This window comes from Hippoglossus hippoglossus, chromosome 2 (assembly GCF_009819705.1).
Source record: "Hippoglossus hippoglossus isolate fHipHip1 chromosome 2, fHipHip1.pri, whole genome shotgun sequence".
Lineage (NCBI taxonomy): Eukaryota > Metazoa > Chordata > Actinopteri > Pleuronectiformes > Pleuronectidae > Hippoglossus > Hippoglossus hippoglossus.
This window is the reverse complement of record NC_047152.1, coordinates 1,712,484-1,737,671: the sequence shown is the minus strand read 5'-3', so window position 1 is coordinate 1,737,671 and position 25,188 is coordinate 1,712,484. Positions and strand designations below refer to the sequence as shown.

General features: G+C 41.4%; 2 protein-coding genes and 3 non-coding genes across 7 annotated transcripts in view; 1 reads left to right on the top strand and 4 right to left on the bottom strand.

Moving 5' to 3' along the window:
• LOC117777726 (chloride intracellular channel protein 4) overlaps positions 1-21,462 on the bottom strand; it is a 34,964-nt gene extending 13,502 nt beyond the window's left edge. Inside the window, exons 1-6 of one of the 3 annotated variants that reach the window (XR_004616655.1) lie at positions 18,368-21,462; positions 13,327-13,436; positions 12,510-12,635; positions 11,439-11,545; positions 11,134-11,315; positions 10,612-11,025 (exon numbers count right to left, since the gene is read on the bottom strand). Coding sequence is in view for 2 of the 3 variants with exons in the window: in XM_034612621.1 (XP_034468512.1) it covers positions 10,864-11,025; positions 11,134-11,315; positions 11,439-11,545; positions 12,510-12,635; positions 13,327-13,436; positions 18,368-20,875 (3,195 nt within the window). In the remaining variant the exon portion in view is untranslated. Of the gene's footprint in view, positions 1-10,189; positions 11,026-11,133; positions 11,316-11,438; positions 11,546-12,509; positions 12,636-13,326; positions 13,437-15,057; positions 15,174-18,367 lie in introns of those variants that run through there. The other 2 variants (XM_034612621.1, XM_034612634.1) reach the window with 2 other exon arrangements.
• On the top strand, positions 1,902-6,575 carry urp2 (urotensin II-related peptide). The gene is made up of 5 exons (XM_034612647.1): positions 1,902-2,220; positions 4,200-4,496; positions 4,854-4,885; positions 5,391-5,535; positions 6,043-6,575. Exons 1-5 carry the CDS (start codon positions 2,142-2,144, stop codon positions 6,072-6,074), a joined length of 585 nt encoding a protein of 194 aa, XP_034468538.1. The 5' UTR covers positions 1,902-2,141; the 3' UTR covers positions 6,075-6,575.
• Positions 21,463-23,545: 2,083 nt separating the features above from the next.
• On the bottom strand, positions 23,546-23,617 carry trnae-uuc. Its single transcript has one exon. It is a non-coding gene; the product is annotated as a tRNA-Glu (tRNA).
• Positions 23,618-24,109: 492 nt separating this feature from the next.
• Positions 24,110-24,181, bottom strand: trnae-uuc. Its single transcript has one exon. It is a non-coding gene; the product is annotated as a tRNA-Glu (tRNA).
• Positions 24,182-25,059: 878 nt separating this feature from the next.
• On the bottom strand, positions 25,060-25,131 carry trnae-uuc. Its single transcript has one exon. It is a non-coding gene; the product is annotated as a tRNA-Glu (tRNA).
• Positions 25,132-25,188: the final 57 nt, after the last annotated feature.

The following is a 25,188-nucleotide window of genomic DNA, read 5'->3' as shown; positions in this document are numbered from 1 at the left end:
AGATTTATTTTCAGGTACTTTTTACTTTTACTCGACAACATAGGAGCAAATATCTCTTCTTTCTACTCCACAACATTTTAATCATGAATTGCATTAAATCTTCACATTATATATTTATAGTACATATATTTATATATTTAAAAGTAATCAATAATGAGTGAGGGAATTAATCCCCACAAGAGTGGGAAGGTAACATAAGACCCTGATCACTGATGAAGAAATATCTGAAATAGATTCCACCACCTAAACTCAGCAATAATGATGTAGTAGACCATTGTAATATGGAATAGGAGGCACTATAGGCATGCACTTTCACTTTTAATACGCATGTTCAAGATAGAAAACTGAATGTGTTACTTTTACTTGTGAAATCTTGAATTAGAGGTTTATAATTTTGAAAACCCATGATCTCCACCCATGATTTACCACGCTTTAATAAATGTGGCCAAGACTGCCTCAGTAAGAAGGACTTCAATTTACCTGAGTACTGCTAAATTTGTGTTTTACCAGTGGCTGCTGGGAGCAAATCTGCGGAATCTAGTGTTCTTTTTCTTTCTTTTTTTCAAAGGTAAAAGCAAAGGATGAATAAAAGGAAGAAATAGATGAGGAAAAAAGAAAAGAGGCTAAGAGACAGACAGGCTCGGCTCAGAGAACGGAGAAGATGGATGAGCTGAGGCCTCAAAGCCTCAAACTCCTCCACTTCCTCTCGCTATCTATTACACATTAGGACACACACACACCCCCCCCCCACACACACACACACATACACACACAGTGTATTAGCGTCAAAGCCATGCAGACAGACAGAGAGCAGTAATGAATGAGTGGATGTTCTCAAGCTGAATTCTCTTCACCCAGCAACTGACACACACACACACACACACACACACTTCATATTACTCTCTACAATGTTCATTTCGTCGTCTCAACCTCTCCTTCACAACGGCGTCCAAATCCATTCATCTTTACTTCATCCCTCCATCATGGGTTGGACGTCCGTGGTTATTTGTGGCCATTGGTGAGGTGGCATTCTGTCGTCACTCTGTCAACTTCCTGTCTGTCGTCACAATGAGCAACAGCAGAAAAGACAAAAACCTTCTCTCGGTCTTTTGTCATTTGGACATGACTTCTCAGCCTTTCTGTGCCCTTTGATGTGCATACCACGCTTCTTTTTACAATGTGTGTGTGTGTGTGTGTGTGTGTCTGTGTGTGTGTCGCTCATCCTTTCTTTCAGGTTCAAACATGAGTTTACCATGTCGTTTTCTGTGTTTGAATGTTGTATTTGTGAGCCGTGTGTGTGTGTGTGTGTGTGTGTGTGTGTGTGTTTGTGTGTGTGCAGTCAGTGTGGCTCCAGGCCCTCATGCGTCAGAGGGCCTTTTTCTTTCTGTGGCCCCTGAGCAAACATATTAAGAACTACCTTATCACTGCTTATACAGCCAGGGCCACACACAAAAAAATGCACACATTAAATACAAGCCTAAATACACACCACATTCACAAAAAGACAGATTTGACTCCAAACACACAAAGTTCGCCGCCAAACTCCCCAAATGTCACAGGTCCATGTGGAGGCGGGAAAGAGGCGGTGCTAGGGAGTCTTCCAGGGCAGCCATTGGTGGATAATGAGCCATCGGTCACACGTTTAGGGGCAAATTCTGCTTTATAAAGGCGAGACAGGTCGTTTACAGTTGGTAGGAACGTGTTTGACACAGTCTTGACAAGCCTTCTTCAAGAGGCGCATCCATGTAAAGTGAAGGGAGAGACTCATTTTGTTATACAGATAAAAAGAAAGATATTTAAAGGAAAGTAGACGAAAACCTGTGTCTGGTTGAAAAACAGAAGGAAACCCTATCACAACGGAAAAGGATCAACTGAACTCTAAACTGAACTCGAAATTTCAGAGAAGGAGATTTAAAAGCTGCAGACCAACCTTTAAAATCCTCTTAGCTTTATGTCTAAACCATCTGCAAGATCTACAACGTCGGCTGGAAGGTTGAAGAATCGGGAGGATACGTGGACCACAGAGAGAAACAACACATACTGAGAACTTGTTCCAGGAAAAAGAATCCTGATTCCGAAATCCAAACTTCAACCGTTTTTTTTTTTGTTCACGTTCGTATAAGTGCTCGGTTACAGCCACGATGTTTCACAGAGCAGCGCCTGCCGTGATGATGCTGATGATTCTTGGGACCGGAGTGGAGATGGCCCCCACTGAGAGAGGTAAGTCCCCTGTGAGATAACAGGCAAGAGTAGTTAGAGATTGGTGGTTTTTAGCCAAATGGTGAGAGGATGATGCTTTTCAAGGTAAATAGAGATCTGTGTAGGGGGTAGACCAAACACTGTTGCTGAACAAACTGGAATCATTCAGTAAAAACACATTATAACCTTCAGTGCCATCATTTTCAAATGGATTTTAACCACATCAGGATCAGTACAATTTTGATTAGAGCAAATACAGTCAATGGTCTGTATTTATAAAGCACTTTTCTAGTCTTGATGACCACTCAAAGCACTTTACGGTACAGTTTTGCCATTCACCCATTAACACACACATTCATCCACTTTCTCTATCCATACATCACAGACTGTCGGCACAGTCGTCAGGGACAATGTGGGATTCAGTATCTTGTGTATCACGTATTTCATGGTCTTACATAAACCATATGTGTTCCTGCCATAACCAGTTATTCATATTGTAATTTTTTTGTCTTTGCTGTCAGTCGTCAACAATCCCAGGTTCCTTTTAGGCATTTTTTGTCTTTATAAAATAAGAGACAGTAGAGAGTTCACGACAAAGGAGGGAGAAAAGAGAAGATGTTTCTGTCTGGACTGAAACCAGGAACACTGCAGTTAATCCCCTTGTTCTATGTTCTGACCCCCAACACTCTAAAGAACACGTGTTATACAACCCTGACTATGGTACAACAGATTGGGCCATAACTGGATTGGAAGCACTCGGAATAACAACTTGAAAATCCACAAACTTGGATATAAACGCTGAATAAAATTATTAAAGAGAAGAGATTTTCTTTTTTTCACAAAGATTCCTACTCCTTTCATTCGTTACAAAACTACACAAGACAGTGTGTGGGTGTGTGTGTGTGTGTGCGCGTGTGTGTGTGTGTGCGTGCGTGCGTGCGTGCGTGCGTGCGTGCGTGCGTGCGTGTGTGTGTGTGTGTGTATGTGCGTGTGTGTGTGTGTGTGTCTATGTGCGAGAGACACCGAGCAACATTGTTGCACAAGCTCAGACGTCATTATGCACACACATAAACACATCTCATACAAGTCTTATGTCACAACTTAGGGGGCCATGACAACTCTTCTAGCAACCAGCAAAGCATTGGAATCCCTCCAAAGTAGCGTGTGTGTGTGCGTGCATGTTTGTGTGTGTGTGTGTGAATGCTTGGGTGTCATGTGCATGCAGAAGCTACAACGAACAAAAAGACAGGGACTGAAAAAGGGAAGATGTAAGCAAGAAGATGGCTCTCTGATTGGACCCATACACTGACTTGCCACAATTTAAAGGCCGTCTTCTTTGGAGGACGCGGACGCCACAAAGGCCAAACCAAAATGAGACGGTCTGGTCTCCAAAGACTTTCCATGATTGGCGTCACAAGCATTTCCTGCCCTTGCTGCAGTTGCCAAGCAAGTTGAAGTTGAATTTGGACACGACGAAAAAGTTGTAATGGTTTTTTGTTGCGGAGCAGTTGTACCGTAAGCTATTTAGTCGAGTTGACACATTGGATGTCTTGTCGCTAGTCGCCGCCATTGCCTCTTTGAAAAATGGTTTGTCACCGAAGCCCAGTTAATCCTGGGACAGGTTTGTCCGGAAAGGATCCATCCACAGGAGCCCTTGTTTTCTTGGGGTTTAAAGGACGCATCTGTCAGCCGCATTTGAAGGAGCCTTCGAAAAAGGGACAGTAGTGCAGCCGTGTTGCAATTGGTCTTTAAATGCAGCCCACGAAGGATGCGGCCCCCGAATTGAGACACAGCTACTGTACAAACACATGCACATTGTCAGTGGTGTGGTATCTACACCTTGTTGTGAGAAGCCACTTGTATAAAAACTATTTATATAATAATTGTGGATGTATTATCCCCTGGGTTAATTGTATCTCTAGATTAAAAAAGCAACATTTAACATTGTACACAACAAAGTAACTGGCTCTGACAAACATTGATTTACCTTACACCTCCAGATCCTCTTGCCAAGCTCACTCGCAGATCAGCTGTACCAGAGAAGTCTTCCGCACTGAATCTGAGCCACTATCTGAAACAGTGGCTTGTGAGTACCAAAGCAGCCGCGGTGGACGGGACGACAAAAACCACCACGGGGACTCTCCCTGCCAGCACCCGGGCTGGGAGATGGAAGAGCAGCCCTGAGGCGGCCGGTTCAGGTAAAACCGCCCACATGCTGAAGATGATCTCAGCCCTGGAGGAGCTGCACCGGACGTTGAACAGCACGCTGAGCTCACGGATCACCATCATGCCTCGAGGTAAGTGCTGCCGCTTAATTACAGTCGTTGATTTTAAACAAGATGTTGGTGCATGTGTCAGAAGATAAAGTCAGAAGAAATTAGTGGGAAGATATGAAAAGTTGTAAAAGAGAGCAGGTACACTTCTGAGTGCAGCTGCAAAGTATTTGGCACCGAATATTGCAACGACACTGCCAGTGGTGTGATTGTAAGGACCACAGTGTTAAGTGGTAATATGGTATTTAGCAATCGTGGTCTCCAGAGGATGCATCTGACTGGCTTTGCTGAATCCCTGATGTGAACTTGTGCCTGAATGTAAAGTACTGGCCCACTGCTCATTATTCCCTGACACCTGTTTTTTTTTTGTGTGTGTTACAGCATTTGGCAGAGGTTCAGGAAGAAAAAATAAAGTGGTGAGTTCACATAAAATATTTGCACTCATACTTCACCTTGATTACTTTATTTATTTTTTATTTGTTTATTTTCAACATTAGTTATATCAAATACAATGTCTATAAACAGATTATGCATGTTCATATGCATGTTGACTCGTGCGATAAAAGAAACTAAAATAATCAGTGTACTGCAAACGAAAGAAGGAGTCTTGGTGCAGATATCTGCTGTCCACACTGGAAGCCCAGAATTATTTGCCGTTGCCCCAAGAGGCTAAAGAGAACATCGATTTTTCATTAAGGGATTAACGCTTGATCAAATGTTATGCTGGTGTCCAACCTAGAGCGTGATATGATGTAAGCAGGGCCAGTTTTTAAACCTGTGGGAGAGGGGAACGCCTCCCAGTTGATATTTAGGATCAAAAGTACAGAATGACTCAAATACATAATCAAGTAATGATACAACAGAAGAAACTAATCATTCACTCCTCGTGCTTTTATTCTGTTGCTGCTGTGATCAAAGAACCCCCGTGTTGAGGGAGGGGTGAAGCCCACCACTGCACCCCCAGCAGACAGCACTGCGTCCAGAGCAAGTGCAGACGCCATCCTGACTGGTCGCAACATCAGGAAGTCCGTCCCAACACAGAACAAGAAGACTAACAAAAGAGGTGAGAGGCAAAGTTCATCTTATATATATATTATGTAGCAGGATGAAATGCTTCATCCCTGCTTCATGGGTCAGCCGTTGTTAGCCAACCACCACCTGAGGCCACCTTATAAAAGGGAGGTAGTGTCCCTTGCTTCCTTGTTTGCTCCCTCCTCCGGTGCAGATTCACGTGTGCTGCGACCGGCAACGGTGATGCCCGCTGGCCACTGTAACCGGAACCGTGGGCCAGATCTTATCCCTTTTTAGTTGCTGAGAGCCAAAGGTGCTGGTGCTGGTGCTGGTGTCCCGGGTGGGGGTCTCTCCCTTTGTGTGCTTGCTCAAAAACTATGGCGGTCGATCAAAAACTGTAAAGAGAACTGGAAAATTGTACTCAAGTAAAAGTATTGTTACGTTAAAGACATTTAACCTACATCAATAAAATGTATTGTGTGTACTTGTATGGGATGTAGTAGGTTGTGAAACTGTTTTGTAACTGAATGTTCTCTTTTTTGTTTTGTGTCTTCAACAGTGTGTTTCTGGAAGTACTGCTCCCAGAACTGATCACCTCCCAGCCAGTGTTTACCTTTCAGCTGCTGGTCCACCTTTGAGTCCTCCTCACCCTCCTATCACTATCCATCCATCCATCCATCCGTCCATCCATCCATCCATCTGTCCATCTGTCCATCTGTCCACCCAATGAACCCCCTAATATAAAATGTCTCCACATTTCATGATACTAAATTAAAAAACAGTTTCTAGCTGATTCTGGCCATCATATGATCTAGGCACTGTCATACACTACAATTGTATAATGCAGCTTTTTTTCATAAATCCGTTTTAACAGTTCTATGTTCCATATTCTACATTTCTCTTGATGTCAATATGCTGAAAGTAAGATCATTTTCACAAACATGGTGTTTATCTGGCAGGTTTACAGGTGACAGTTTGCTAACGGAATATAAAAAACAATTCTGTACCATTGCAATTAAAATTAATTTAGGATAATAAATTGTCACTTCAGCTGTAACGCCACCGCAGCAAAGTTATGTCATCAATAATTCACTGAAAACTTTGAAGTTTGCATTGGATGTGGCCATTTTTCAGAATCTATAAGATTAGTACTCATTTACATTGTGGTGTTGGTTCGCATCCAGTTCAGTGATGCTCGCTGGACCCATAGTCTTCATGGCAAATAGGAGTTTTGCTAAGTTTGCCATAATATAATGCATATCTGCCACCATAACCTATTGATTAATATATATTTTCTTGTTTTGGTTTCCTTTACTACATAAAGATTTGCACCCAACAGCTTGGGAGCAATATGGAGGATGTCAGGGAGAGTAACTTTTACATTGCATGTGAACTAATCCACCCCATGCAGTATTTTTATTATTTTAAAATAAACAAGCTGTTGGTTAATTTGTTTTATTTGGATGAAAATGTGTGAAGATATGTTTAACAGATGCATCTAAAAATACGAGTATCGGTGTCGGAACGTGCTTGAACTGTGGTTTCATACATCCCCTCATACATCCATATTCATCCCTCCGTCCCCGCCGCCCGTCTCCTCTCCTCTCCTCTGTCTCTCCTCTGACCTCTGAGTGCTGAGAGACTGTCGCCATGGCATCGGAGAGCCCTGTGGCCCCCTCCCTCCAACACCGGCGCCAGCCTTGACTCTTGACTCAGACCTTTTCATTCACTCATTAATTAACACGACTGACCAATCAAAGAAGACGATGTGCGCTTGTGGCCCGGCGCATGAATGCCTGTTAACCCTCTCTTTTCCTTTTGAGACAAACACACGTCGTTTTTTGTATGTGTGTGCGCAAATTTCAAAATAAAGTTCATCTCTGGCATGGCAAAACCCCGCTGTCACAATAAAGATTGATATTTTATTTTTCTACAATGACACTCTTGTTAGTTGTTCATTATGTAGACAGGTCACATGACTAGTAAGAATAATAATAAGACTTCATTTTAACATTAAAAAGTCAGCTTCCTTTACAGTGTTTTATTGCTGAGAGAAGATTATTCTTTTGACAATTTTATCACACCCCAGAAAATGGTCATGAAATTAAGATGATGTATGCAATATTCATCAAGGTTCAAGTTTGACTCTTTGTTTTTTTGTAGAAATGTAGAAACAACTAAAAAAAAAAACCTTGTTTTTTCACCTTAAAACAAAGTAATGGTTCACTTCAGAAGTAAGTGAGGAACTTTGCAAATGTTGACAAGTATTTTCAAATAATGCAGCACATGGCATCTGTACAAAATAAAATTACCGCAAAATTTGCTGTAACATTGACCTTACATCACTAAAGACTATAGCAGCTGAACTGGAATTCATTGCTCTGTTTAAGTATTGAAATAAGAACCCGTAGTTTTAATCTAAATCAGCTCTTCCACTGGACTACAACTCTGAAGGATGAACTCTGGGTAATTCATTCATTTCCCAAACTGTAGATTGATTGTGTTTTGTGCCGCACCTCTGAAGTCGAAGTATTTGAAGTGTGGCTTTACACAGTGTTATTAGTCTCAACGCGACAAGAACAGTGGGGCATTCTTCCTGCGGATGTTTCTATGGTAATTGAGCTGTATGTGTTTGCTGTCTGGGTGTGTAAACTCTGGGTCATTACATTCGGGGGGGTTTCAACAGAGGTCACTTATCACTGTTGCCCCGGTGATGAGTGCGTGAGTCTGCACATGCTCGCGTCTTTACACGTGTGTAAAATGTGTTAAATATACTTGCTCTTGCACGTACAATTATTTTGGATTCTTTGAGCAAAGAGTCATGAAGTATTGCTTTTAAGGAATATGATGTAGAAATGTTGTACATTTAGTAACTAGAGTATTAACAAAGTATTAGTACAAATCATAGTTAAAAGCAAGAGATTCTAATTCCTGCATACAGTCTCTTATAGTTTAGTCCCCAACAAAATCATAGTTTGGTGATAGAAAATGTATAAATTGATGTATTTACAATGTGTTCATTTAAATGCCCCATATTATAAAAAGGGAACTTCCCATGGGTTACAAAGCATGTCTAGGTTCTGCAGTACCTGAATACTGTGCAAGTATCAAAGCACTCAATCCATGGAGAAAGGCACTCCGCCTGTATTCCAGACTTAAAACAAGACTTCCTGATTTTTCTGATGTCACAATGAAACTCCAGCGCTGTCCCTGCCATGCTATAGTTGGAAATCCTCCAAAGACGTGCTTACAAATGAATATACTATATAGCTCAGACTATATAAGATATATGATTGTTTTTAGATTTATGTTGCATGTTAATCAAGCTTTACGTCTTCTGGATATGTGACGGTAGTGATCCAGGTCCATGTGTGTGCAATCAGGTTTGTAAATGTGTGAAAGAGAATCAACACATGCATGCTGAGATTTGCAAATGATTGCAGGGATCTGCAAATGTATTTTCAGAATATGTGTGAGCATGATCAGATTTTTAAACGTGTTATGAGATTTTTGCAACCGTAGACAAATCTGCAAATGTCTGCATAGATCTATAAATATGAAGAGAAATTCATTCAGTCTACACGTGTAGAAATCTCAATACAAATATGTACAGATTTTGTACACATTTACAAATCTCAGGATGCTTTTGCCGATTATTTTATACATTTACAAATCCAATTACGTACACACAGCTTGAGATACAGTGACACAACTCTCCGCACACAGAGACACACACACATCATAAATCTGATGCTATTCACTTAGATAGTTCCTGTGGTATGCACATTCTTTTAATTCAAACTAAATATGAAGCAACTGCTGATCCGATAACACGATGACAGTACTGCCGGTCACCACTGAGAGGCGCTCACGAGTCAGTGACACGAATGACTCTACATCATAATTTTACACTGCATTACTTGAACTCCGTATATACACCAATTATTCTTATTGAATGGCAAGGTCACATAACTATACACATAACTCAGATTCCCATGAAATAATGAAGACAGACACACCAAGAATCTTTGAAGACAACTCACACAGTGATAAAATCAATATTTAATAAAGATTATCCCCCCCAGAGAGGATATAAGGCCAGAACACAGCATATGGCGTCAGGGTTGGTAAATGTTGGACTGTAATGTTGAATTTAAAAAAAAAAGGACAATCCTGTATAAGTTGTCTGAATCAGATTTGGGGGTTTGGGGATGATTTCTCCTTCATTCTGGATTCTGACATCCCCAAAATACTTTCAGTTAAATGTAATGTGGGCCGAATTTATTTTTGCTTTAAACACAGCAAACAAAATGAGCCATTTTTAATGGATCTAATACATCTCAGCAATCCCCACAATGCAATGCTTTCTTTACAAGACATTATGATTTACGTATCATGTCCTAATTAGCTTCCTTTTAAATATTATGTCACTTTATACTCACAGAGACATTAGTATTTTACATGTACCACTACTAAAATGCAGTTATTAGATTGACAGTGACATAGTTTATATTTGAATGAGACTGAGATAAGGCTGGGACATAATTATATTACCAGTGTTCATTGACTGCTGGGACAAAGTTAGAAGCTATTAAAACTCATGTCACACAGGAAAGACCTAAACCATACGAATCTAAATTTATCGCAGGCGTGAATGTGAGCGCGACTGAATGTGAAGCTGAACTGGCGACAATAGTGTGAATAGCAGACTCCCATTGTACATTTATATTTATTTTCAAATTTGGAGACAAAGTGTTAATCAAAGGGTTTGCTAAAAAGTAGATTTCGAGCAATAATGCTTACGTGCTGTATATGTGTGCTACTTCTTTTGTTTCTCGCAGTGAACCTGGTCCTGCCATCGTCTGAAAAGTGAATCAAAAGTGAATCAGGAATTAATTCTGCAAGCAGATCTCTAATTTATAGATGACTTGTAGAACGATTAGCATAAAGATACGGTGCAACCCAACCTGTGAGAGCACACACACACACACACACACACACACACACACACACACACACACACACACACAGACACACACACACACAGACACACACACACACACACACACACACACACACACACACACACACAATCAGCATACCACCTGTCAATGCAGAGATATCAAACTCAAGGAATGAATAGATGTTTTGGTGCTTCTGTATCTCTTCATCTTCCTCCTCCCTCCTACTCTTCACATGATCAATTCGGCATCACCCAAACACCTTACAGTCGTATTTCTATCTGTTCTACTTCTCCTTATTTCTAACTTCGAGGTGCTTTTCACGTTTTCTGTTGTAACCATTTGTTGAGAGACCTACTGCTTCGTCATTCCTCCCTGTTTTATTGCATTCATCCATCTCCATTCTTTCCTTCCTCTCCTCATTTGATCCGCTTTGCAACATCCAGGTAGGCAAATTCGATCTCCCGCTCGGCGGGGCACGTGCTGGTGAACTCCTCCCTCTGATAGGCGCAGTTTAGGTACCTCCACAACCCCGTCATCTCCGCCGGGATCTCAAAGCCGCGGTATTTCTTAGCTACGACCTAGAAACAGAAAAATGGGGACGGAATGGAGTTGAAAGGAGATGGGAACAGTCCAAATACTCACAGGTTATCTTGATGTAGAGCTGACATATGAAAATGAGGCTGAACCTTGAGGATGTGTAGTTTAGGAAGGAGGTTGCAGTCAGCCAGGGTGAGCTCAGCCCCGTCTAGGAAGCTCCTGGAAGACTCGGGCAGGTCGCCTGGGGCGTAGGCATCAATCTCCTCGGGCAGGGGAGTCCGAAGGAAGTCATCAAGACGCCGAAGAGACTTTAGCAAGGCTTTCTCTAAGGCTGCACAGGCGGATGGATTCACAGAGGTACGGAGAAAAAGAGAAGTGGACAAATGGCGAAATCAGTCTAGGTCTCAACCACAAAACACCGTTAAGGAAACCGGTCTCTATAATCGTCTCTTACCGTCGTTGGTGTCTTTTCTCGGGTTTTTGATGTAAGCTGAGAACTTGGCAAACACGTCGATGCCGGCTGTGTTGGCCTCTGGATGTTTGGGAGCCAGTCGGGGGTAGCTAGCGTTAAACAGACATCAGAGAGTCAGCCTCAAACGTTTATCATTGAGGCTCATTTGCGGTACTGTGCTGATACAGTGTGAAATTATCTGTTTTTCTAGAGCATCCAATAGACGTATCATTATATACATTATATGTATATCATTCTAGACAGGCAGAGTGTGAGAATAACACATCTGGAATCATAGGTAAGGTTTGAAGAAGGCAAAAATGTGGTGCAAGCAATAAAGGTTGTAACAATGAAAGATTTTGTAAGGACTTGGATAAGCCTGAAGAGAACAATGGAAGCTGTGGACTAACAAAACAACCAGAAAAGATTAACTGTGTGTGTCTCAAGAAAAAAAATGTATTGAGATTTTTCGGTTTTAAAAGGTCTTGAGTACTCATGAAGCCCATCATAATCTCCTGGAGCTGAACATTCAAATAACAACCTAAACAGTCATATGTCCCTGCCCTGTGATTTGTTAAAGCCCCTAACCGACTCTGGGCAAATATCCGGCACCTTATTTGTCACCTTACGTGTTTGTTTTTTGTAATTTAAGTCACAAAGACAGAAGCTGGAAAATAGAATTAATTGTTTTTTGTTGGGACAGAGGTGAAACTGGGGATTCATAGAGTTGGGACAAGACCACTCCCATTATAGGATAAAACTGATCAATCGGAATATATTTGGATTGATTAATCACGAAGCATCCCTCTGAGGGGATGGGTGGACCCATGGAAAAATCCCCCAACAACATTACAGAGCGAGCAGATCCCCTCACTGAGCCCTCAGATGTGCATTCATCTTTGTAATGATGGATTTATGGACTTCAAGCTACAGTCTGATCACATCCTGCATTTACATTCTCAGTCAGAGTTGATTGGATGAATTGGTGATTGGATGTTAACTGTTTATTTGTTATGTTATGAATCATCTACATCCGCCATTTTTTTTTACATGTCACCCTGTGTGTTTGTGTACCGCGGGGGGGTCAGCTTCTCCTCCAGGAACTCCTCGATCATGTTGACGTCCACCTTGACCTCGCCGTTGAAGGTCACAAACGGAGGGTTGGTTCCTGGAGCGAGGTCCTGCAGGTCAGCCGGCTTTCTGGAAAACGTAAAACACAGACGATCGCAAAGTTTGCGATGACAACAATTGCACACTTCAGTGTGTTAAACAGATATTTTACAGAACTGTTGTTTCAACCAGTGTGGTCAACTTTACATACACAGATATCCGTATCCTTATCTTATTATATATCATGACTTCTACCACGGGTTTGATCTCTCAATTGTGATTGGGCCAAAATAGCCATGTGACAGATTGGAACATGATAAAAAATGGGTGTAATATAAAATATATAGCTTTTTATAACTGTGAATGGTATAGATATCGGTTTATAGTGTTAATTGTGGAATGAAAATTCGTTTTTATTGATTATTATTATTTGATTGGCTGGAGGTTCTGTTTTCCTGTATCAGGATACAAACGTGCGGATGTTTCAACTGTTATCTCAGTTTTTCATTTCATTTTAACATGGGTCGTGATCAATAATCATGCTGCTGCCAAATCATAATATACATTATCTCAAGGCACTTTACTTTGGGGGACTGAAAAGTTGATTCATATTATCTAAAAAGTTAACCAACCCAGATCTTAGTCATAGGATAGCATCTGTTTTTTAAACTGTTATTACTTAAAGTATTCATTATTTCTTACTACACATTTTTCTGTTATTTTAACTATATTAATAATTCTCTTATAAGATTAGGAGTGCATGTTTAGATAGATAGATTACCGTTTGAGGTCGACAGTGGTGACGTTGAAGATGACTCCTTTAAGCCACAGGATCATGAAGAGTCTCTGAGAGAATGGACAGTTACCAATGCTCTCCCCGTCACTTCCTGCCTACACACACACACACACACACACACACATGTGAATGCATGCATACACGTAGAGACACACACCCACATGCACACACACACACACATGCCAGTTCGGAAAAAAGAGCATGTTTTAGATCATCTTCAAATCCTGAGTGCCAGAGCCTCAAATTATCTACAGAATGAATAAGAATATATAAAATCGTCTGCAAAAAACAATGCATATGATAATGAAGCTATACAGAAGGCGATCCCAGAAATATTAAATATAAAAGAAGAGTGAATTCATTCTCCCTTTTATGTTTGTCCCATCAGACAATAAGTGAGGCTCCACCAGCAATCGCACACACAGACTCTTTTGACAGACCCACGCACTGAAGAGTGTGAGTCCATCAGCCATCTTGGTTTATGTAAGTGGAAGGGGAAGCCACTGCATTTGCAAACTTGTGAAAAGGAATGGAGAAGATATTGTCTGTGCTTGCATGGCACAGAGGGCACACACAAGGTTATGTTTTAACTCAAATGAGCAACGTTAGCTTGTTAAGAAGGACGACCGAATGATGCAATCATCCTTTTCCTCGTCATTTGACGACAACACTGCTCTGTCAGACTTCACACACTATGCCTGACATCATTATCATGACGTGGAGAACACACCAATCTGTCAGGGTTTTGTATTTGTCAATGTGTAGTTTCCACCATTTCCAAAGTGTTTTCTCTTGACTTCCTGTTTTATTTTGTTGTCTGGGTTCTTGTGTCTCGTGTCTAGCTTTACTTCCTGTCTGTGATTGTCCGCACCAGTCCTCATGTGTTACACCTGTTTCCAATTGCCCCTGCCTTCCCTGTGTGTCTGTATTTAAGCCTCTGTGCTTCCCTTTGGCCTTGTCGGATCGTCGTCGTATGTCAGTTGTGTTCTCTGGTCTGTCGAATGTTTGGTGTGATCTCTGGTCTGTCCCGTCCTGGTATCCTGTCCGGATCTCCTATATTGTTCGTATCTAGTGTCTCCTGAGCCTCTGCACCTCTGCATCCCCTGTTTGTTTTGTCCGTTAAAGACTCTGGTTTTCATTCAAATTACACTTCTTTAGTTTAAACTCTGCGTCTGGGTCCAACTGCCTCACACACCCTGACACAATCAGAATTAGAATCAGAATCTGGTTTTATTGCCAAGCAGGTTTACACATACAAGGAATTTGCTGTGGCGTATTTGTGCAAGTATAAATATAAAAAAAATACTATAAGCGAGGACACTGGACCAGAGGCTGATTGACGACCACAGACATCACAATTGTGAACACCACAACTAGTCACAGCTTCCTCTGGAGAGGGGTCAGAGAGCATCGACCACTGAGTCAGACAGAGACAGGCCCCTTCCTCCATATCCCCCACACTTGTTATCAACTTGGGTCACACGATGACACCAAGGCCAACTGAGGCACTGTGTGGATGAAGCCCATGAGATGTAGTTAAAAGCTCCAACAAAGGTAGTAACTGTACCTTGAGTTTGAGATACTTAGGCAAACGATTGCTCCCAATGGTCAACATAGAAGTATGAGCATTAAGCACCCAACCTGACACTGACTTTTCAAAAACAATGCTTCAGTGAATATAATCAGGAGGATGTACATATTTACAACATCACTTACCTTAACAAACAACTCAATGGTCGGAAAGCCAAGTTTTTTAACTGTTACGTCGTACCAGGACATGGTGGACAGTCCATGTGTCACACTAAAATCACTCAAGAGACACTTTCTTAGCCTCCCAAAAAATAATAAATCATCTATTATACAAGTATAATCCACGATTAATCCGTATCACCCGCTGGGTCATCTTCCAATTAAGCCATGAAAACAAAAAAACAGTTCCACAGCTGTGTGTGTCCGTGTGTCGCTGACTCGTGGTCCGTTTTGTGTGAAGTTGGAAGGCACAGAACAGAGGCTCACAATTTTTCAGAAAGGAGTGGGTGGCAATGGAATCTCAACTCCAGCAAACAGACACACGCACACACATACACACACACACACACACACACACACACACACACACACACACACACACACACACACACACACACTTGCCAATGGACCCATCCCAGAAGCCCGTCAGTCTGACATTAAGCAGGATTCTAAATTCTTCTTTGGAGTCAGATCTCATCCTCCACTTGCTGCAGCCATTTTTTTTTTATTTCTCATAAATCCTCTCCATAATAACTCTCCCGGATGACAAAATGCATGGTCCCACTACAGGTATATGGAGTCCCTGAATATTACTCATGACAAGATGCACGTTTCACTTCACTATAACAGCAGGCCCAAGTGAACACAACACTGTTCAGGCCTTACAAGTTCCAACATCAGTGAAGGCATCACCATTCTAGACTCTGCAGCTGGTGCGACAGCGAATGACTGGTCATTGTTTAAGCTTGTACAACGGTAAGTGAATGCCTCACTGTTCAAACACTTCAGTACATAAACCATTCAAAGCAGTTCAGTACCGATAACATCAGGGAATGTATCTGACGTTCTGCTCTCTGCTGTCAAATCAAATCATGTCAAATTCAAATCAAGCTTTTTTGTCATTTTAACCATATTTTCACAGACAATTTCTCTCAGGCTGATGTGTGGGACAACAAAACAATAAACACAGCCCTGCAAATACTTTTATTATCTATTAGGTTGTACTGTAGTGAGTATTAGCAGCATACGTGTTATCAAATCGATGATGCTTTCTTAATGTGCTTGGTTTTTGACTGTTTGCATGTGTTTTCTTAAATTGCAGTGCACTGAGGGCCACTGATTGCTCCCTTTTATTTCAATCTCCTCTCAGAATTCAATGCACACCCGCCACACTAAGAATGCTTTTATTTATTTGCGGGGGCCTGCTGGGGGGTAAGGCTAAGTGCAGCTCAAAGGATCAACAGTAGACTGACTAACTGGAACAGACCTGATTTTAATAACAGTAATAAAACAGTCAACCTGGATGAGAAATCATGGATTACTTGTTCTTGCTGTCCTTGTTGAGCTTGTTTACCGCCTGTTCAACACAATGTAAAGGCAGTATTTATCTGGAGGAGAGCTTGTGTTGTTGTTGCACCGCTGTGTGACCAGACCTCTCAGGACCAAACAGCAGGCTAATCAGCTTGTAGAGTGAGAATGCAGAGATTAACCCTGCGTGCTACTGGCAACAGCATAGAACTGTTGTACTATTCAGCCGTTAGTGCCTTGAACCTGGTTCCTTGGATACATCCTCGAGGCTGTAATTGTGTAGTCTGTATTTTATGATAATATCTAGCTTAATTAAACATCATTTGGTGCATGTTCCTATAAATGTATTGACTATTGGTCTTTTGTCTCAGTGGGGGGGGGGGGCAAAGCCAGTCTGAGCTGTGTACATTGAGGGCTGCTGAGTCCAAGAGACACAGAAAGATGCTTGACCTTTTCCACAATATTTCCATCCACCTCAGTCTATGCTGCCAGCAGAGTCGCGGACAAAGGAAGCCATTGTTTGACTGTGAGCTCCCACAGAGAACAGGCTCGCTGTGTGCATGTGTGAAGCAGCTCTCAGATATTAGTGCATTTTTTTTCTTGGTGTTAAACCTCTCTGCTGACCCTCAGAGGGCTGCCCGCTTCTATTCTCACCCTCAGTTAGGAATGTGCTGCTTAACCCCAGAGCAAAACCTCTCCGTGTGTATGTGTGCAGGTTGAGACGATCTATACATTAGCATTTATTGCAGAGGTTAGGGAAATAACAACTGACTGTTATAAATATCACAAAACAAAGGTCACATTTCTAACAAGGATGATGCATTTGCTAAAATCCCATGAATATGATCGAGTATAGTGCATTCCAATTACTTTGTCTACTACTTTTAGAATTGCATGCGTGCAGCAATGTAGGATACCATGCCAGATGGATTAGGATATCACTGTCTTAATGGGATAAGGTAAGCAGATCAAGATAGGTTGTCTCCCTCACTTGCTCTTTCTGTATCGCACACACAAGCAAACACATAAACACACGCGAGCGCACATAAACACACACAAACACACGCACCCACGAAACAAAGTTGACCACTTAGCAAAACACCAACGCATAGATCAATTTGACCAATTAAACTCTACATAACTAATACTCCTCAGAGAAAATATGCAGACGTGAAACTTTCTGAAAAGTACTTTTAAAGTGCTCAACAGTTTTCAGGGATACATGCTTGTCTGAAAAGAGAAGAAGTTTTTCCAACAAGAGCATTACTATTAAAAAATACATGAGAAGTGTACAGTATGTATAGTGTACAGCTGCTAGCCTTATGTGCCATGTTTTTTTTTTTTTTAATGGGCATCCTGCAGGACTGCTTGTCTGGGATTTCCATAGCTTGGCCAAAGAATGGCCTAAGATTGATGACGGTCTCTTGATAAATGTTACTCAAAGTACACTGGTCCAAAGCTGTTCATGTGCTGCTGTTATCTGGCCTCAGGGCAGTCGAGTACAGCCTGGAGCAAGCTTACAGCTTGGGCCTGTATAGTGCCAAAAGGTTCAAGTGCACTGACACTTACCCAGCTGGCTACCAATGTCCTTTCAGAAATAATATAGTTACCAACCCGATTTCCTACGCTGAATGAATACATCGGTATAGTGGATCCTGCATGAAGCCCATTCATGAGTTTTTCAATCCAGAGCATTCAGTTTTAGTAATGGACGATACCTGCAACATGTCAACACACTTCATTATCGGTGAACCCAACAGTTGTAGGTCACGGTGGTGTCAGTGTATGCTTGGGCATTGATGTGTATCAAAGTGGTATACAGGAAAAAGTAAAATACTTTAAATAAAACTACAATTACAAGTACTGGATTGGATAATGGAGGAACCCTCAGTTTTCAACCTGAAGTGTTATTGACTCAGTGTGGCCATTCGACATGTGTACATATCTGAGTTCTGAAGAGGCTTGTTACCTTGACATAGAGTGAGATCTCATAGTCCTGATCTTGGGGTGTCCTGCTGTTCCTGTGGACAGGAGAGAAAGGGCTGTTCACTCTCCTATGGGGGATGTGTTTCACCTCCTCGTTCGTCTCCTCAGTCATCTCCTCCCGCTGTGGGAAGTATGAATGGCCATCCTCGAGCAGCACCACTCGCTTTCTCTTCACATGCTCGTCTCTCTTTTTGGGCAGGGATTCATCTTTTATCACTGACTTCAGCTCTTTCATCCAGTCCTCCCTCCTTAGCAGACTCTTCTCCTCTGGTGATGCTTCCTGCCTCCATTCCTTCCTTCCCCTTTCAGTGTCCCATTTGTCTTTTTTCACTGGCTTCAAATCTTTCCTCCAGTCTTTCATTTCTGGTGCTCTCTCGTCCTCAGGCTGATTTGTTCTTGGTGACAGCATTCTTGCTGTCCCCCATCCCTCTTTCCTGACTGGTTGTGGCTCGGGAGACAAGATCCCATTCTCCATTTCTTGCTGCAGTCCTTTAACTCTTCCATTTGTATCTAACTCTTCTGCTGTGTTGTCATCTTTTTGGTTCTTTTCCTTCTCTTCCTCTCCTTCATCTTTTTGCTTCTCATCTTTTTCTTCACTTAGTTCAACCATCTCAATTTCTATCTTTTGACATTCCTCCTTTGTCTCCATTATGCCTTCTTCAGAAGGGACTGTAAGGGTGGAAGGCTTTTGATCATCAAGATCACTAGTCTGATTCTCCTCCATCTCTTCAATCTCATCATCTAAAACTGTCACAGGTTCTTCTGCTGTCTCTGCTCCTCCCACCAATTCATCTAATTGACTGCCACTCTCATCAGTCTTCTCTCTTGGATGTTCTCTCAAGTTGTCTGCCCATGCTTCTATGAGCAGTTGTGAAAGATGTTGCTGAAAATCACCACCACCAACCTGTTTTGTGGATTCATTCTCCTCTGACGTGACTTCACCTCCTGGCTGCTCTAGTTCAACTTCACCCTCTTCCTCCAGTTCAAAGGCCTCCTCCACCTGATCCAAATGAACATCTTGCTGTGTGTCCAAAGGTAGCTCCTCTGCACTCTGCCCTTCTGGTTCTGGAGGGCCTACCATAGCCTGGGTTTCAAGCTTAACAATAGATCCCTCCTGCATTTCTTCATCACCTCTTCCTCTGTCCACTTCCTCACCCTTTAACTCTTGAATAACATCACTCGTGTTCTCCTCCTCCTCTATAAGTCTTCCTGCCTCATCGTGAGAATTAACCCCAACCTGTGGCACTTGCTCTTTCTGGTTAATCCCTTCGTCAGCCCATCCATCTGTCTGTGACGGCTCTTCATGAGGTACAAATGCTAACTCTGGTTGCTCTACCTCTAGATTTGCTTCACCCACCATGTCCAGAACATCAGGAGCGATTATTGCATCCTTCATCAACTCCTTGGTTCCCTCATCCTCAATGTTTGCTTCTATGGGATCCTTATGTTGCCAGATAATGTTGTTATTAGTTGGCTCAACTTCCTGTTTGCTGGATTCTGAGTTGATCTTCTCATCTGTATTAGTCATGCCATCTTGATTCTCACTGGCTAACTGATTGGTCTGAATGTCCACCACCTCCATTGTACCAGGAGTATTGAATGGTGTGCCACTATTGTCAACAGAGGTTTGGCATAGATCATTTTGAATGTTGACTTGTTCATCTAGGCTTGCGGTAACAAAGATTGAATCCGTTGTTGAATCCTCAATGATTTCTGTCACCTCACTATTAGTGAGAACAACAACTTCTGTTTTGTCGGTGTCATCAGTAGACAACTGTACATCCTCCCCTGACTCCTCTATAATACTTAATTCTTGAAGGTTATCTGTTTCATCTGTAGTGGACACACTCTGGTGGTCTTCTAACCCATCGTCTCCTTCATTAGTCTCTTCCTCCCTTGTCTCTGTTTTGGAACTTTCAATGAAGGCCTCTTGGGTATTCTCTTTACTTTCTGCATCCTCATTTTCTCCAAATATCTGATCTTGAGACAAAATACTGAATGACGAAAACTGACATGGATTATCAGTCTTTGCCTTTGTGTCTTTTGGCTCTTCTTCTTCTTCTTCTTCTTCTTCTTCTTCTTCTTCTTCTTCTTTGTCTTTACATTCTTTCTGTCTTGATTGGTCATCTATCTTTTCATGCTCTTCATCTGCCGTTTCTAGTCCTCCCTCCCCCTTGTCCTGTAGTGTTTCACTCCCTCCCTCCCCCTCTCTACATACTCCATTTGGTAACTGGTCCTCTTGTATAATCCTCACTTCCTCCCTTTCATCCTGTGCTCCAAGTTCGTCTTTTTCATGCTCCTGTCCTGCTTCAGCCATCATCAAAACATCCTCCCCTACCTCCTCAGCTAGTTCCACCTCATCATCTTCCTCTTCTCCTTCCTCACCCTCTCTTCCTTTCTGGGTATCCAGGTCTGAACAAACACCCAGTGGGCTGTGGACAATGGCAGCATTTGATAGGTCTTGGTTTGGGCAGGAGCCTGATTGAGCCATAGGAAATTTCTAGGAAAAGATGGGACTCTTATACAGGAAGAGTTAGTTGCTAAACTTGTAGGATCAGTATGCAGTTCCACAGATGTACAATTGATTTTAGAGCTACTAAGACTAAAATTGCAGAATGGTAACAGTTCCCAGATTAGGTCAAAAGGTAACGCCAACGTAAAAAAAGTAAAATAGACCCAGTATTTCAAAAACCATAAACAAAGTATCTCACGGTTTGTTTCAGAGCAAGAAATAAGGAGGAGAAAGCAAGTTTCCAAGTGTTTCCAAGGTCGCAAGATGACTCAAATCCTGGAATAGGTCCCAACTTGCAATGTGAAGGGTGGTTTCAGAGGAGTCCGGGTTTTCAGAATAAATCCAAGATGCTTCTGAGAATGTTTGAAATCATTGAAAATTGTGGAAAGTCAGTATGATTCCCAGGAAGTTCCAAATTTCCAGGCTAGAGAGATGTTCAACTCAATAGATTGTAAGACAATGAGTATTATTTAGGCATACAGGTTTAGGGTTTGTAAGTACAAACTCCTTTTTTGCCTTGCTTGTCCCTATAGGGCTCTCAAAACTGTACTGCACCTTAAGAACAGTTCGACCTCTCTCTCTCCCTCTCTCCCTCTCTCTCTCCAGAGGATTAAAAAGAGGCTGATCCCCACATGACCGGGAGCTTAAACCACCAGGGACCAGCACCACTTAATGAAGTTCCTAAAAAACACATAAAGTCTACACATGCCAGACACAAACATTAGCATATACCAACTCCAAATTTCAGGCTAAATAACCCTTCAAAAGTTTGCTTATGGTGCTGGTGTATCAATTTGTTTGCTTTCTATTTCCACACTTTCATTTCTAAAGCTGTTGTATAATCTTGTTTAATGAAATTAAATTCGGTATGGCACTATGCTGTAGCTCTCTTATAGCGAGAACAAGGCTGTATGAAAATAAGAAATGGGAAAAATGTTGGAGTTAAGTTATTTTCTCCACATTATTATTTATGCTCACCTTCCATAAATTGAGATTACAAGGCCAATTGCAGTATTTGTCCAAAAAACGATTGTAAGTACAGCCTTCCATAAGGGAGAGACTGCAACTAGCATCTCACCTGCATGATGAGTGGAGCAGCAAACAAAATAAACCACAACAGAATGTTTTGAGGCTCTTGACCCTAATTAGTTGGTTAGTTCGTGTTTGTGTAAAGTTATATTTGACATAAAACACACAGGTAATGGCAGAACAGACTGTATTTACAAAAAACAATACAGAGGAAGACTACAAAACACTATTGTGCTTTCAGCTTCCTGATCGCTTTTGGCAGGAATGAATTCTGGCTCCTACTTGTCTATGGTGCCTCCCTGTGGCAAAAAAGCTCAGTGTTCTCACAATCACCATTAATCTGGGAAGATTTGTTCATTATTATCCATGAATTGTTTTCCATACTACATGGTCATAAGGAAAAATCGAATACTTTCCACCAGAGTGTTAAAATTCTTACTTACAATTTACAGTATAAATCCCAGTTCCAATATATTTTTAACAAGAATTTGAATTCTGGAGTGCCTAACTAGTTCTCAGAGGGTGCAAACATCCTTCAAGGCCAAACAGCCCCCTTCTGAAACCTTATTTAACTCCACCAGATTTTTATTTGCATCAACATCAAATTTTGCACACTCAGTCATGAATATTACCATGTTTCTAATTGTTATCAAATTTAGTTTGTGATGTATTCAAGCAACAAAATATGCATTAAGGTGTTTACATGTGTTTTAGTTGGGGTTTTTTCAAGCACTTCATCAAATCTGATTGATAATGTGGGACGACATACTTTGGGTAATCTGGGACAGTCATTTAATTTCTGTAAATGGGTAAAAATATGCATTTAGGGACTTTCTGAAGTTAAAAAACGATAAACTAAAGAGATGTAGCATAGTGTATGCAGTTGTCAGACAGGAGATTATTGTAAATACAGTCTGTACCTTTCTGTTTAAACTGATTGGTTAGTTAACTAGCACATATCAGTTCTCTAGAGCAGAGATGATCCAAAAAGCACAGACGAGTGTCTGTCTTATTTTTAAGACTAATAAAAGTGACCTGTCCCAGATTAAATTAAGGCAGAATTTTATTTTTTGGCACAAAGATTACTAAAACCTGTGCCATGTCTCTGAGTATGATATCTCCATTCTTTCTGCTGGTGTGTTTAGAAAACATACATAACACAACAGAAATCAAAATTGCAAAAAAGGTCCCAGTTTAAAAAGGGGAGAAGAAAGCATAAACCCCCGATGGCAGAGGTAATATATAACACAGAGGGTCAGCCAAAACTAATTTTAGTTATAATTTGAATGGGCTTTTATAGGCATACATATAAAAAGCTTAAATAAACACAGCAATAACTACAATAAACATACACTCTCAAACAGGCATAGACAAACCAGACAAAATGTATATACCTACCCCAGGGCCCAATAGTCCCCTTAAACTCAATCAAGCTGAACTGAATTATGACACTTATAGATAGCAGTACCTTAATTGCTTTGCATCATTTTTGCATCAAGTCATGTGAAGTATTTCAATTCTTCCATTTTACTGAATTGCACTGTAATTTGCTGTAGTACTTCTCCAATCCATCAAAGTTTAAATACAGCATTTACATGTCATCTGCAAACACACATTACTTTCCCATACCAGGAGTCGAACCCGGGCCACCTGGGTGAAAACCAGGAATCCTTACCGCTAGACCATATGGGACTTTCCTTGAGAGAATTTTGCTCAATCTTTGTGAGAAATGAACAAACCAATCAACAAACAGACAAGGGAGAAATTATTGGCAGAGGATATTACTCTACTGGTGCGGATCAGGGAAGAATCCTTAAAATGTTGGTGTGCATTTCCTTGTTAATTGGAAGAAATGACAGCTCCCTAAAAGTGAAGCCAGCGTGTTTCAATCACCACCTGGTGGCTGCCTGCAATATAGGTCAAAAATCCTGCCTCCTTCGTGTTGGTCCCTTAAATATGCCAGATTGTTCTTGCATCAAGATCCATGAATTATTTTGGGAATTCTGTGACAATGTCAAAAACATGTGTGTTTAAACTTTTGTCCTAACGTAATGTGTTCTTTTGTGGTCCAAACAGAAGTCTTCCATTTTATTGATATGAACTGTATCTGTATGGAGCTCTAAAGTAGTTCTTCATTCCCTTTACATGCATAGCTTTCTTTTCATCTGCAAAGACAGATATATGTTCCCATACCGGGAGTCGAACCCAGGCCACCTGGGTGAAAACCAGGAATCCTTACCGCTAGACCATATGGGACTTGGTGTAAGGTGAATTTTGCTCAATCTTTCTGAGAAATGAACAAACCAATCAACAAACCCATGAGCAAACAGACAAGGGAGAAACCATTGGCAGAGGATATTACTCTACTGGTGCGGATCAGGGAAGAATCCTTAAAATGTTGGTGTGGATTTCGATCAAGGGACAGATCCAGTCATTTTATTTCACTTAAACCTTGTTAATTGGAAGAAATGACAGCTTCCTAAAAGTGAAGCCAACTTGTTTCAATCACCACCTGGTGGCGGCCTGCAATATAGGTCGAAAATCCTGCCTCCTTCATGTTAGTCCCTTAAATATGCCAGATTGTTCTTGCATCAAGATCCATGAATTATTCCTGGGAATTCTGTGACAATGCCAAAAACACTTGGCTTGAAACTTTTGTCCTAATGTAATGTGTTCTTTTGTGGTCCAAACAAAAGTCTTCCATTTTACTGATATGAACTGTATTTCAGTCAGACCACTCACGTTCAAACATTTATTGCAGCATTAGAACAGGTTTAGTGTCTAGGCTCCAACTTAATCACTCCCCCATATGGTTACACAGGAATGAAGGGAGTGATGAGCAAATACTTGTAACCGCCCGTTGGAGCCTACAGGTGGATGCTGGGGTGGTGGAGCAACTGGTAGCAATACTGCAGCAGCAGTGCTAGCAAAGGGGATGATGGGACATTTCTCTCTGGTGGGTGTGTATTATTGATGGCTGTGGAGAATGAGGTATGTCACATGATTGGCACAGCTCAAATTGGCTGGCTGAACTATCTCACCAGCATTTTTATGGAGCTCTGAAGCAGTTCTTCATTCCCTTTACAGAAGTTGGTATGCATAGCTTTCTTTTCATCTGCAAAGACAAATATAAGATCCCATACCGGGAGTCGAACCCGGGCCACCTGGGTGAAAACCAGGAATCCTTACCGCTAGACCATATGGGACTTTCCTTGAGTGAATTTTGCTCAATCTTTTTGAGAAATGAACAAACCAATCAACAA

Excerpts from the sequence above, each read along its gene's own strand:
- urp2 (XM_034612647.1), top strand. The coding sequence starts at position 2,142 with ATGTTTCACAGAGCAGCGCCTGCCGTGATGATGCTGATGATTCTTGGG. Across the intron at positions 4,497-4,853 it reads GATCACCATCATGCCTCGAG|CATTTGGCAGAGGTTCAGGA; the intron begins GTAAGTGCTGCC and ends TGTGTGTTACAG. Across the intron at positions 4,886-5,390 it reads GTTCAGGAAGAAAAAATAAA|AACCCCCGTGTTGAGGGAGG; the intron begins GTGGTGAGTTCA and ends CTGTGATCAAAG.